Raw genomic sequence first — 13,078 nt, 5'->3', positions numbered from 1 at the left:
CTTTACTGTTTAGCATTTTTTTTATGTTTAGCTGAGTGCAATTCATGAAGTTGCTAACTTAAAATCAAATTCCTGTTACTTAATTCATGGACGTTATTGAAGTTTCTTGTGTATTCTTTTGCATTCTGAATTTGCAACCAATTTATCTTAAGTAGCTTTATTAAGAAGAAAATTGATATATGTTGTGAAAACTTTGTTAAACTCATTTTATGGTTATCATATTTAGTCACTTAGCTCCCCCCCCCCCCCAAATTATGACGTCCGATTCTTTTTGAGCAATAAAACTTAGGTTTCAAAAAGATCAATTTAATGACACTTAAGTCTAAAAAAATGTTGCTGGAAAAAGAGTTGGTAACTATGGTAGTTTTTATTTCACATTATAAGACATTTAATTATCATATTATTTGCAACTCATATTCTCATTTGGGATTGGCACTTTCCCTTATTTTTCTTAATTGGTAAAACTCTTGATTTTCATTATTCCCTACTCTTATGTTATGTTATTAGCATTCTTTCTTAACCACTTTTATACACGAACAGTTGAGCCTTTGCTGTTAAAGATGAACTTCCTTGTGTTAAAGAACAACGACGGTATAACTTTTTATAATTTAAATAGGTGAGGCCTCACATAAAGTTTGAAAAACAAGTTATAACATTCATAATTTTCAACCAATATAACATATGTATATTATATTTATATTGATAATACTGATATTAATACTATTGATATTTAAATTAAAAAATACAGTTGATATTAAAAATTGTCAATGACAAAAACGATGATAATTTTTTCTGGTTGAAATGAGGGTCCCACATTGATTATTTATAGATTTTTTTGGCCAAAATTGATTATTTATAGATGGCATCTTCAGCAAGGTCTTGTTTTTAAACCAATCGCAATAATATTTATGTGCAGATGGAACCTTTTGTTGGGCTGCCTTGAAGAAGTATGGCTTAATGAACAAGACCCATGTATGCAAGGCCCACCTCATTCAATTTTTTTTCCCACATAGATAGGTAATCATATTTGAGATACGGTCTGGTACTAAATACAGATACTTCTTATAAGAATTTGAGCATTGGTTCACCCCTCATTCAATTTGCAACTGAGAGAGAAAATCCAAATACATTTACACTAATAATATTATATCTTAATAACATGAAAGCTCTTTTATAAGTAGGAGGTTATGAATTCAATCTCCCATGTAATCTCAGGTGGTTAGCACTTACTCCTTAAATGAAAAATAAAATCTTAAAGGTTCGCTAGCAGTTCGGAGTTGGCTTCTCTTAATTTTCTTTTTCCTCCATTTTTTTCACTATTTATCTCAACTATTAAATCAAATTTGGCAATAATTTTTTAGCAGTTTAAATTTATTTATATACTTTTTATATTGTATATTTCAATAATAATTTTGCAACATATTGAATGTGAACTTGTTAAAATTTGATCTGCTGGTTGAGATGAGTAATGATTGGAAAATAGGAAGAAAAAATAAATAAATGGTGAAAAACTAGCTTGGTTAGCGAGAACTTAACCCATACTAAAAGCATGTAAAAATGGCACTGAAATTCCTTTGTGGTTTAGAAGCTGTTCGTAACAGTTTTAACAAGCATATTTACATTTTACGAAACAAAAACTCTTTCTTTTTATATGTTTATTTCATGTAGCAGATTAAAAAATACTTCATAATCGATCAATTTCTTTCACATGTGTATTTTATGTAACACAAAATCTTTTTCTTTTTTTTGAATTACTTCACCCGGTGTCCTGGCCAATCCCTCAGAGAATTACAAACCAGATTAATCCATGGGCGGCTACCCTACCACTTATACTGCTGCATGCTCAAAGGATCAAACCCGTTGACCTTTGGTTAAGCCGAAACAATCCCTTACCAGTTAATCCAAATGCTCGGTGGTATACAAAATCAATTTTTCATAATTAATAATGAATAGCTGTTGTTTTTTTTTTTAAATATCCTTATTAATCATATGCATTAGAATGAAAATCATTTAGTATGTGTAATCACCATAAGGACTATTAGTACTTTGATAAAAAATAAATAAATATGGAAGATAAAATGGATTGAGATTTTATATTTAGAACTTAATTAAATTTTTATTTAATTCCCATATTTAGAAACGGAGGTTGTTTTTTTGTTAGTGTTTTTTGAATTATGAAAATTTCCAGGCCCTTATCAAGGTTCCAGGATCTACCTGATCAAAATCTTCTTTAACCAAATATACTGGTTCTAAATATAAAACCTCAATCTATTTTACTTCTTATATTTATTTATTTTTTCTAAAATAATCCTTGTAATAGTTGCATATGTTAAAAGATTTATCAAATGATAGTTCTAGCTACGACATATAATTAGTAAAGGTATTTTAGAAAAGACAACATTTATTTACTACAAATAACTAAACTGATTTCCTTAATATATTCAAATTAAAATGTTAACTAATTCTTATATTAAGGACTGGATGTAACATATTATATTTAAACATGTCTAATTCAAATAAAATATTAAAACATTGTTTTCATAATTTTTTTTCTACCAGCACATTGTTTTCATAATTAATCGTATGCTATTGTAGTTGTATTTATATTTTCCGCGTTACTGTTATTAACGAAAAGCTGATGGTGAACAGAAAAATCCTAAAGCAATCAATTGGCTTTTGTCATCTTTTATTACAAAAAATGCCCACTTGTTTCACGAATCTTTGTTGAAGGGTATTTGGATAAAAACAAACCATAATTTAAAAAATAGCTTTTGAGAAAAAATTGGTAAAGTAAAAAAAATTATTTTGAGAATAGATTTTGTGAGAAAAAGTATTTTGATAACTTCAGAATGTTTAAATAATTGTTATTAAAATCACTTTTTCCATATGCCAAAAAAAAAGTTAACATGATAATTACATTAAAAAATAGATTTTAATTTATAATTTTGTTTGAAATAATAAATTTTTAAATAATCAATAATGATATATGAAAAAATATAATTAATTAATATTACTTTATGTCGTTAATATAAGAGCTAATTAGATATTCAATTTGATTCTAAATAAGATTCCAATTTACTTTATCTTACAACATTCATTCATTTTTTCCAAAATAGTGTTCATATTAACCTACACATGTTAAAGATTCCATTAAATAATAGTCTCAATGCACATAATTAACAAGTATTTTAAGAAATACAACACTTATTTATTAAAAATAACTAATTCAACTAATTTTGTTAATATTGACCAATTAATTATCTAGTTCTCATCTTATATTAAGGATAATAGGAAATGATTGATATGTGCATATATATTTTAAAAATATATATAAGATTTAAATATATTTTTATATCCCAAATCATGGTTTTATACCTCTAAAAAACAACAACAAAAAAGTCACTTATGAAAGACCCAAACCATGATTCTCAATTTAAAAGCGATTTTGCAATAAATTATTATGGCATTTGGTTTTTTTTTTTTTTCAAACCATGGTTTTCAGTCAAAAAGTGATTTTGCAAAAAAATTGACATGTTTAGATGGTAGAGTCTCCAAACCATGATTTTGCAATCCAAATTTACTTTCCTCCCAAAGACCCCATGCGAGAATTGTATACATTTAGAATCTAGCATTGTCTCAAACAGTCTTTCCACTTGTGATTTATTGGGGAAAAAATGGCCTGGGCTTGATCAGTCATTGTCTGTTTTCCTTTTTGTTGCTTTTATTTTTTTCTTCTCTGTTTTTGTTTTCTGGATACCATGATCCATCATTAATGTCTTATATATCCGCAAATAAATTATCTTTAGTCGAAATATGAACTGTGGTATCTTGGAGTGGAACAAGAAATTAGTTCATTACCTTTCACTTCACAGCTCAAGCATTTGTTGTGCCAAACTGAAATTAATATCTTGTTCCAATTTAGAGTGACATGACGATCCAGCCTTGTTTGCGATTGTGAGCATCTGATGTAACAATCTACTTTCATTACCTTCCAGTTTCTATCTCTAAATTTTTTTAAAATATATATATATATATATATATATATGCGCATGACTAAGTTAATTTAGTGCATCTTTGTGATAGAATTGGGAAGCTTAAATTCAGGAACAAAAAAGACTAATTAGATTAAAAAATCATGTTTAACATAGAAATTACGTAACATCAATTTAACTCGCAAGCTAATACCACTAAGAATGAGCATCATGTCATTAGGCCTAAGGATCTTTGGCCAATGGTATACACTCCCTCTGATCCTGAATGTAGGGTCTAGAATAATTAGTTTATAAAAATTTAAAAAATTAATTTAGTTATGTTTATAATAAATATGTATTGGTTTCTTTAAATAACTTTTAATCCTCCATATGACAAACATAACTATCCTCACTAATATATGCAATCAATAAGGTTGTTTAAGAAAAGAATTATCACTCTGGTTCTTAATAAGTTACTAGTACTTGTAGGGTACTTAATGATTTTTTTTTTTCAATCTCATCTTTATTTAATTTCTCATTAGAAAAAGCAAGAAAGTAGAGAGAAAGGTGAGGATGCTTTGTAAATGCAGGAAAAGAAAAAACTTTAATAAGACTAAATTTGAAAATTTTTATCAATTTAATGTATTCTTTGATATATGAGAATGTGTGAGTTACAAGTAACTTATAAAGATTACTGGAGTGGCATAGATTTGTGAAATAAAATGGATTAAAATCTTACATTTAAAACTAAAACAAACTTTTTTACTAACTCAAATCCCGGGTAATTCCCTGTTCTTAGTTACATCTAAGAATGGCCGGTGGGGATGATAGATCAATAACCCGTTTTTGGTGGGCCTCACAGATTTTTATCACAATGTATCATGAAGGGGAAAAAAATCAATCAAGAGAAATTTTTGCGCCACGAGAACTGTGAGGAAAAAGAAAAAACACGTTCAATATTTTCATTGGACAGAGCATGGATGACTTGACAATACAAGATAAAAGAGTATACAAGAATTTCTCCCACCAGAAGTGGAGCTGTCGCCATTTGTTTGATTGCCTAAACATCAGCCAAAGGTAGGCGCATGGTGCCGCCATCCATGTTTTACTCAGTTTCCTCGTTCGCAAATTAAAAAGGAGAAGTATGACGAGTTTCTAAGAAAAAAAATTTAATTACTAAAAAATCTTACTAATAAGTAAGCAGTATAAATCAGCTGTTATTTTTTATACTAAAACCTAAATTGTTAATAGACTTTAGAGTAATTAAATTTTTTTTCTTAACATCTAATTGCAATTCTCCCAAGTTAAAATCTCGTGCGCTATATATGTTTCAGTGCAGTCCAAACAATGACACCTTCTCATCAGGGTCCCAACACAAAATATAAAAAACTTATCGATATTGTTTATGGCCTTGTTTGCCATCACGATTGAAATCACTCATAAACATATTTTACATAACCCAAGATAAAACTTCTCTCACATATTTACCTCGTATTCTATAAATTACAATTTAAAAGCTACTTATAAGCTATTCTAAACGGGTTCTATTTCATTTGAACTGGTCAAGCATTTGACAGTACTGTTGTGACTGATTCCTACTTTGTCTCAAAAAGAAACAGAAACCTTCAATTTCACGAAAGAGGATACCCCATCTTTTGTTGTTTTCATATTCTTTTCGATAGTAATTTAACGCTCTCAGGTTCTCGATTGATGTGATCTTATCAACAACCACCACCACAACCTTAATTGGACATATTCATGGAGTATCAACATTACATTCATAACATAAAAAGCTAATTATAAGAATTCAATTCATTTTGTCTATAACTAATTTTCTATTATTTCATTAGCAGAATGTAATTTGACAGATATTTATTTGCCCATAATGTAGAAAAGATAAGATTATTTGCACAAAACTCAATTAAGAAAGTTATATCGATTTCGGTCCAAAAAAAAACAGTTATATTGATTAAAAAAAGTGAATAGGGTATGTGATAAATAATATATTATGCTCGATCTATTGGGAATAACATACTAATTGTTTGTATGGGGTACACGTGTGTACACACGCACAAATGTAAAAATTTAAAAAGTTTCTCATCAAATTTAGAGGTTCAAAATCAAAGTTACTTATATAGGGAAAGTGACAGTTAAATCCAAAAGAATTAGTTAATTCCAGCTAGCTACTTGATAAAGTTTTAAATAAATTACAAAGGTCGAATCAAAACAACTGCAATTTCAGGAGTTTTGATTTTCAAAAAATATTTAAGTTTATAATGTAATTTTCAATTTCCAACTACTCATTTGTCATAAAATTCACTTATCTAGCTGTCACTAATTAATCTTTTGGCTATTTCTTACTTATACATACATGACTCAATATTTGTTATGTGTAATTTAGTCCATCCTGATCATCATATGGTCTTGCTAGCCGTCTAGAGGCTTACATATAACACATAGACTAATTGTCTAATAAAGCTTTATGAAATAGGTGAAAAATACTCCTCCGATCCTTAATATAGGACCCAATTTTTTAGTTGGTTTTGGTCCTAAATATAAGACCTATTTCTCATATTTATCAATTTTCTCTAAATTATCCCTATGGATACTCCTTCAACCACAATCAAGTAGAAGAGGGAGAGGGGGTATTAAGAAAGATGATTATGGTATTTTAGAAAAAATGTATCAATTTTCTTATAATTAACTAACTTACCTAACTTTTTTAATCTAATTAAATTAATTAAATGGGTCTTATATTAAGAATTGGAGGAGTAATATTATGTTTGGTTTTTAATACAAAAGCTAGATAACTAATTTGAGAATATTAAAAAAATAGATAAAGTTGGTTAGTTGTTACAAATATATGTTGGCCTCTTTGAATTATCCTCTTTAATCATTTGTATTACTCCCTTCAGTCATAAATATAAAACCCATTTCGTAGTGTAAATTGCACTACAAAATGAGTCTTATATTTAGAATTAGAAGAGTATATTATAATATGGTAAGAATCTCTTATGAGAGACAAAATGAATTAAAATATTATATTTAGGACAAAATCTAACTGTTCTACTAACTTTTATACTAAGAACTGGAGATGGTATATTATTCTCCACTAGGATAAAACAACATAGACTAATGTGTTCACAGGCAAAAAAGACATATACTAACTGTGTATATGGGAGTTATATATTTGCATAAATTTTAAATTAGAAAAAACTGAAAATTCTTATTAAAATTCAAAAAAGTTGGGTTAATATTATATTTAATCCATAAAATTCGGCCTCATTTTGATTTAATCTCTAAAATTTGAAGGGTTAAGGTTCTTAATTGCCCCGGAAGTTTTCCCCGAGGAGCACTCAGCACCCGGAAGTTTTTGTTTGTTCTTAAATATCCCGGAAGTAATTTATCGTAGCAAGTATGCCCCGAGTTAACGTTCAGGCAAACGGACGTCTGTAAATGACACGGTGTCGAGAAGATGGACGACACGTTGGTGAATGAGATGGTGACGTGGCACTATTGTGTCGACAAAATAAAAGTTGATGACGAAGGTCAATGTTGTCATCAAAGGTCGCTCTTGTCGTCGACACTGAGAGCTAGGGTTAACAGGCGACGGGCTACTGAGAGTGAACAGTCACAAACCAGCACTCAACAGTCTAATACGAACAGAAGACCACGTGGTGGAAGGGCTTTCTACAAGAGCCGTGTTGATAGTGGAATGGGAGTCCAGATTGATGAGGAAACTGGACGAACTGTCTACAATGTATGTGATCGTTTAATCTATTTTCATAATCCTTTTTCATTCCATGTTTTCAGAATCTAACTATATTGTTAATGTCATTATGCAGCGTGGCTTGAATTCACAAGTTGTCCTTGATGAGGGAGAAGAATACATGGAGCATCATGCAGACATAGAAACAAGGTTTCCCATCCCAAATGAGCTTTCAATAAGGATCTCTCGGAGCATGTCTGATTCCAATGGTAGTGGCTCTCGTAGAATCCAGTATCGAGGTGATGGAGCAATTACTTCCACTCCTTCTAACCTACCATTCACTCCTCCAAGACTAATGTGGTCAGGACAACCAGCCTCAACCACCTCACAACTCCTAGCTCACAGGGACCACACAGTAATTGCCTCTTCTAGCCGAAGGAAGTTTGATGCAAGGAGAGGAAGGGAATAGCTATATTATTTGCACCAGTTTGCTATTTAGGGGATTTAGATAGCACTGTTTAGTGTATTTGGCGTATTTAGATGGCACTTCTTAGGATTTAGGAAGGTGTATTTGTACTTGGCCTTGTTCTCTTTTGGTTCTAGCTGTACCAGTCTATTGTTTTTTTGGATGTATGTTCTGTAAATGTTGGAGAGCCAAATAACATTGATGTAGCAAAGTTGATAAATGGTGGTCATTTATCGATAAGCTGTTTGATAAATGAACTTATCGATAAGCTACTCGATATAATTGAGCCAATTTCATAAACTTTTGTCCGATAAGGTTATCGATAAATGGTATTTATCGATAATGACTTCGATAAATAAAAGAAACAATTCAAGTCCTCATTTATCGATTTGTTAATCGATAAATACCCTTATCGACTAATCAATATTAATCAATATAAATAGCTTTGTGTCTTCTACTGTCGCACATCCCACGTATCCTTTGTGTTCGCACGTATCCTTTGTGTTCGCACATCACACGCATCCTTTGGTAACACCATTCTAACTCAAAGCTTATTTTCAACTATATTCTTGAATATATTCTCGAATATATATTAGAGAAATGGTCTTCTTGAATACGTATTTGAGAACTGGTCTTCTTGAATACATATTCGAGAATTGATCTTTGGTCTTCTCTGCTCTGTCCTCTTCTCAGACTTCACATGCGCCCCACCTCGCTTTGCTTTGCCCTAGCTCTCAATGTCGACGACAAAAGCGACCTTCGATGACAACATTGACCTTCGGCATCAACTTTTATTTTGTCGACACAACAGAACCACGTCACCATCTCATTCACCAACGCGTCGTCCATCTTCTCGACACCGTGTCATTTACAAACGTCCGTTTGCCTGAACGTTAACTCGGGGCATACTTGTTACGATAAATTACTTCCGGGATATTTAAGAACAAACAAAAACTTCCGGGTGCTGAGTGCTCATCGGGGAAAACTTCCGAGGCAATTAAGAACCTTAACCCAAATTTGAAACTTTGTTTTAGGGAGCAAAAATATTATTCTAAGAATCAAAAAGAAAATAAAACTCTGGTGGGTTAAAATAAAGTTAAACTTCAAGTACTAAAACCACTGAATTTAAATTTCAGAAATAAAAAACCAAAACCAAGTAAAATTTTAAAGATTAAAAATAGTATTAATCCAAAACAAATTTCAAATCAAATTGAAATATTAAAAAGTTACTAGCTCATACATGACTCATCAAACTTAACAATATAGCATCTAGAGGTTCGTAATGACGTGTAAGTTTGTCTATCATCAAGGTTTGAGCTACAACCTAGAATCTCACACGATGTGGATTAAAGTGCTATATTGAAACCAACACATGATATAAACGTGTCCCATCCCTAACATTAGTTATATCAGCTCTGGTATTAATTATAAGATTTTATTTGTAGTCTACAAACGAGGTCTTATAATTAAAAACACAGAGAGCTAGTATTTAATAATATCTTGTCAACTTTCAAACTCGACCCTTTACTATATAAAGGTAATCATTTCAACACAATATCCATAATTTCTCTCAACTCTCTAGTCCTCTCTCGTTCACAGATCCAATACATTCACACAAACCCTGCAAAATGATGGCATCCAAACTTCATGGTTCTGTGGTTAGTAGCCAAAAGAATGCCTTCGTCAGTAGCAGTGAGAAATTAACAGATAAGAGAAGAGTGGCCAAAATGCAGACCTCGGGAAGGGCTCAAGCTCAAGCTGCTGAGGTAACTACTCCTCAGGAAAGTTCGAGGACGTCTAAGTTGCCTGAATTAATGACCTCTTCACTGGTCTTCAGCAAGAGGCCTTTCTTCTTGGAAAGATCCCTTCAGGTCCAAAGGACCCAACCCAATTCAGCTGGAAAGTTTGGTAAATTTGGAGGCAAGTTTGTAGCTGAGACTCTTATTGCTTGTCTCGACCAGCTTGAAGCTGTGTTTGCAGAAGTTCTTCACGATGAAGACTTTCAGGTTATTAAATTCTTATATCCTATATATAATTATCTAATAAAACTGCCTAGAACACAAGTTTGAAATATATTATACTCATGATATATCAGTCTAGCTAGTCCAACAATGAAGAAGATATATTGTGTGTGTAGGAAGAGCTAGAGGAGGCACTCAGAGACTACATTGGGAGAGAAACACCTCTGTATCATGCTCGGAGGTTGACAGAGTTCTACAAGAGCAAAAATGGCGGCGAAGGAGCTGAGATATTCCTCAAGAGAGAAGATCTTTGTCACGGTGGCTCTCACAAGATGAACAACGCGATTGCTCAGGCCATGATCGCCAAGCGCATCGGCCGGAAACTCGTCTTGACAGCCACCGCCTCCGGTCACCACGGGATAGCTACCGCCTCCGCATGCGCAAAACTGGGATTGGACTGCAAAATCTTCATGGCCGCTAAAGACATGGAACAACAACTATCCAATGTTCAATTGATGACTTTGTTGGGTGCTCAGGTGCGTACTAATTAAGTACTAACTGTTCATAATTTAAAACAACTCGATACTTTAATTGTTGTGTATGTTTGTTACAAGAAAAATGAATAGGCAAAAAAGTGAGAAAAAACTTTAACGAGCTTGTTTTAAAAAATTAGAAAAGTGAGATTACAAAATCTTAATTAAAAAAATATGATATAAAATGATTGAAATTAATTAAAAAATTTTAACTTTATTATTTTAATTTTTTAAAAACGAGCTTATTGCTTCTTCTTTTTTTTTTCTTCCTTCTATTTTCCTCGTGCTGAAGCGTGATACGCTGTTTCCTGTATAATCAGGTTGAAGGGGTTGATGGGCAATTCAAAGATGCAGCATCCGAGGCTTTGAGGAGTTGGGTAGGGAAGATGGAAGAAAGCTATCACATGACAGGTACAGCGGTGGGACCCCACCCATGTCCCACCTTGGTCCGACACTTCCAGTCGGTAATAGGGAGAGAAACGAGGAGGCAAGCTCTGGAAAAATGGGGAGGGAAACCTGACGCGCTGGTGGCGTGCGTGGGCACAGGGTCAAACGCGTTGGGGTTGTTTCACGAGTTCATCGGAGATTCGGACGTGAGGTTGGTCGGAGTAGAGGCCGGAGGTTTCGGGTTGGAGAGTGGAAGACACGCGTCGACTTTGAGTAAGGGAGAAGTGGGCGTTTATCATGGAGCCATGACCTATCTTCTTCAGGATGGGGATGGCCAGACTATTGAACCATACTCCGTCGCCGTCGGGTAATTAAGTTCATCGGACGGCCAAAATAATAAACTTTAAACTTCCTTCAAATTTTACAAGAACTATATATAACAAAAAGATACAAATTTCAATCTTTCTAACATGCCTGTCTTGTGAATAACCAGGATGCAGTACCCAGCGGTTGGTCCAGAGCTGAGCTTTCTGAAAGAAATAGGGCGTGCCGAGTTCTACTCAGTAACAGACCAAGAAGCTCTTGATGGTTTGCATATATGACCTTCTAAATCCTATTCTTATCCATGCACTGTAATACTCGTTTCAACATGTATTTCAGATCACAATGGATGAATATGATAATCTATAAATATGCAAGTATGCATTAGGGATCACAATACATTACATGCATAGAATCCTAAAGTAATTTGTTGGTATAATTTTACCCTCTGGCAGCAACGAGCATCCCAAACTTAAGATACTCAATATGTGCTATTGGAAAAATACTTTAAAATACTTCATATACTACTCCGTCTCCTATTATAAGATTCAATTTTTTTAATGGGTTTATCTCTTTTTATAAGATCCTCTTTGAATTTATTTGAATATTTAATATATTATTACTTATTTTATGTCTATTCTTAATACATTTAATACATTCTCTTTCTTTATTTATCTCACTATTAATTACTCTCTCACATTTATTTATATATATATAGGGATATTTAGAAAAAAATTATATTTGCTACGTATTAATTGCTTTTAACTAATTTTAACTGTTTTTCTAAACTGCTCAATTTAGTTAAAAAGATCTTATAATAAGAGATGGAGGGAGTACTGGTTTAGGATATTAAGTTCTGTAAAAAAAAAAATTTGATGGTAATGAATGCTATTTAGTCCTATTACATAGATCTAAAAGGTCCGGAATGAGTAAAATAAGTAGACTACTAATTAAATAAGCATAAATCTCATATATGTCCAAAAGATGTATGGTAACAAAGAAATTTTGTTGTTGTTGCAGCATATGAAAGAGTATGCAGATTGGAAGGGATATATGCATCGTTGGAGGCATCACATGCGTTTGGGATATTGGGGAAATTGTTTCCGACTTTACCAAAGGGAGGGAAGGTGGTTGTTAATTGCAGTGCCCGTGGAGATGAAGATGTGGACATAGTCTACAAACACAAGCTGTTTCATGGAGCACTTAAACGTACCATGGCTCAAACAACTCCACAATAACAATGTGATGTGAAATAGTGAAATATATATATATATATATAGTGTGAAAATAATTAATGTTTGAATAATGGAATGAAAATTCCCAAATGTTGTCCCTGTGTATTGATGTACGGTTTTTTAAATATACTACTTTTAATTTTTAATATAAAATCTGTTTGATTTTTAATTTGGTTCTAAATAAAGATTGCAATCTACTTTGTTTCTCATTTATCTATTTTTTTCAAGATGGTTCTTTTAATGATGGTAGTTCTACCCAATAAACTTGATTAGTAAAGATATTTTAAGAAAGACAACACCTATTATTATAAATAATTAATTTAACTTATTTCTTAATCTACTCAGATTAACTAACTAACTCTCATATTAAGATGGAGGTAGTATTAAGATCACTAGATCATTTCGTTCATTTGTTTGGACTGAAACATTGGTTTATTCACTAGATTTTCGGTACAAAGATGAAAGATGTCAGGTGTAGGCTGGTGGGAAGTGAAA

At 32.1% G+C, this 13,078-nt stretch overlaps 1 protein-coding gene across 1 annotated transcript; it reads left to right on the top strand.

The window, feature by feature from the left end:
* Positions 1-9,777: 9,777 nt before the first annotated feature.
* LOC114760983 (tryptophan synthase beta chain 1-like) lies at positions 9,778-12,586 on the top strand. Its single transcript, XM_028950298.1, has 5 exons — positions 9,778-10,152; positions 10,284-10,643; positions 10,961-11,394; positions 11,521-11,615; positions 12,369-12,586. The coding sequence occupies exons 1-5, from the start codon at positions 9,778-9,780 to the stop codon at positions 12,584-12,586; spliced, it is 1,482 nt and encodes a 493-aa protein (XP_028806131.1).
* The last annotated feature ends 492 nt before the right edge of the window (positions 12,587-13,078 follow it).

The sequence above is a fragment of the Neltuma alba genome, unplaced genomic scaffold (assembly GCF_004799145.2).
Source record: "Neltuma alba isolate B1F8T4 unplaced genomic scaffold, ASM479914v2 tig00011063_pilon, whole genome shotgun sequence".
In the NCBI taxonomy this organism is placed as follows: Eukaryota; Viridiplantae; Streptophyta; class Magnoliopsida; order Fabales; family Fabaceae; genus Neltuma; species Neltuma alba.
The sequence above is the reverse complement of the archived record's forward strand: the minus strand, read 5'-3'. Positions and strand labels throughout refer to the sequence as shown.

What these genes read in the sequence shown, in the direction of transcription:
- LOC114760983 (XM_028950298.1), top strand. Translation starts at nt 9,778, where the DNA reads ATGGCATCCAAACTTCATGGTTCTGTGGTTAGTAGCCAAAAGAATGCC. An exon ending in TTCACGATGAAGACTTTCAG is followed by an intron (nt 10,153 to 10,283) that starts GTTATTAAATTC and finishes TTGTGTGTGTAG; the next exon opens with GAAGAGCTAGAGGAGGCACT. An exon ending in TGACTTTGTTGGGTGCTCAG is followed by an intron (nt 10,644 to 10,960) that starts GTGCGTACTAAT and finishes CTGTATAATCAG; the next exon opens with GTTGAAGGGGTTGATGGGCA.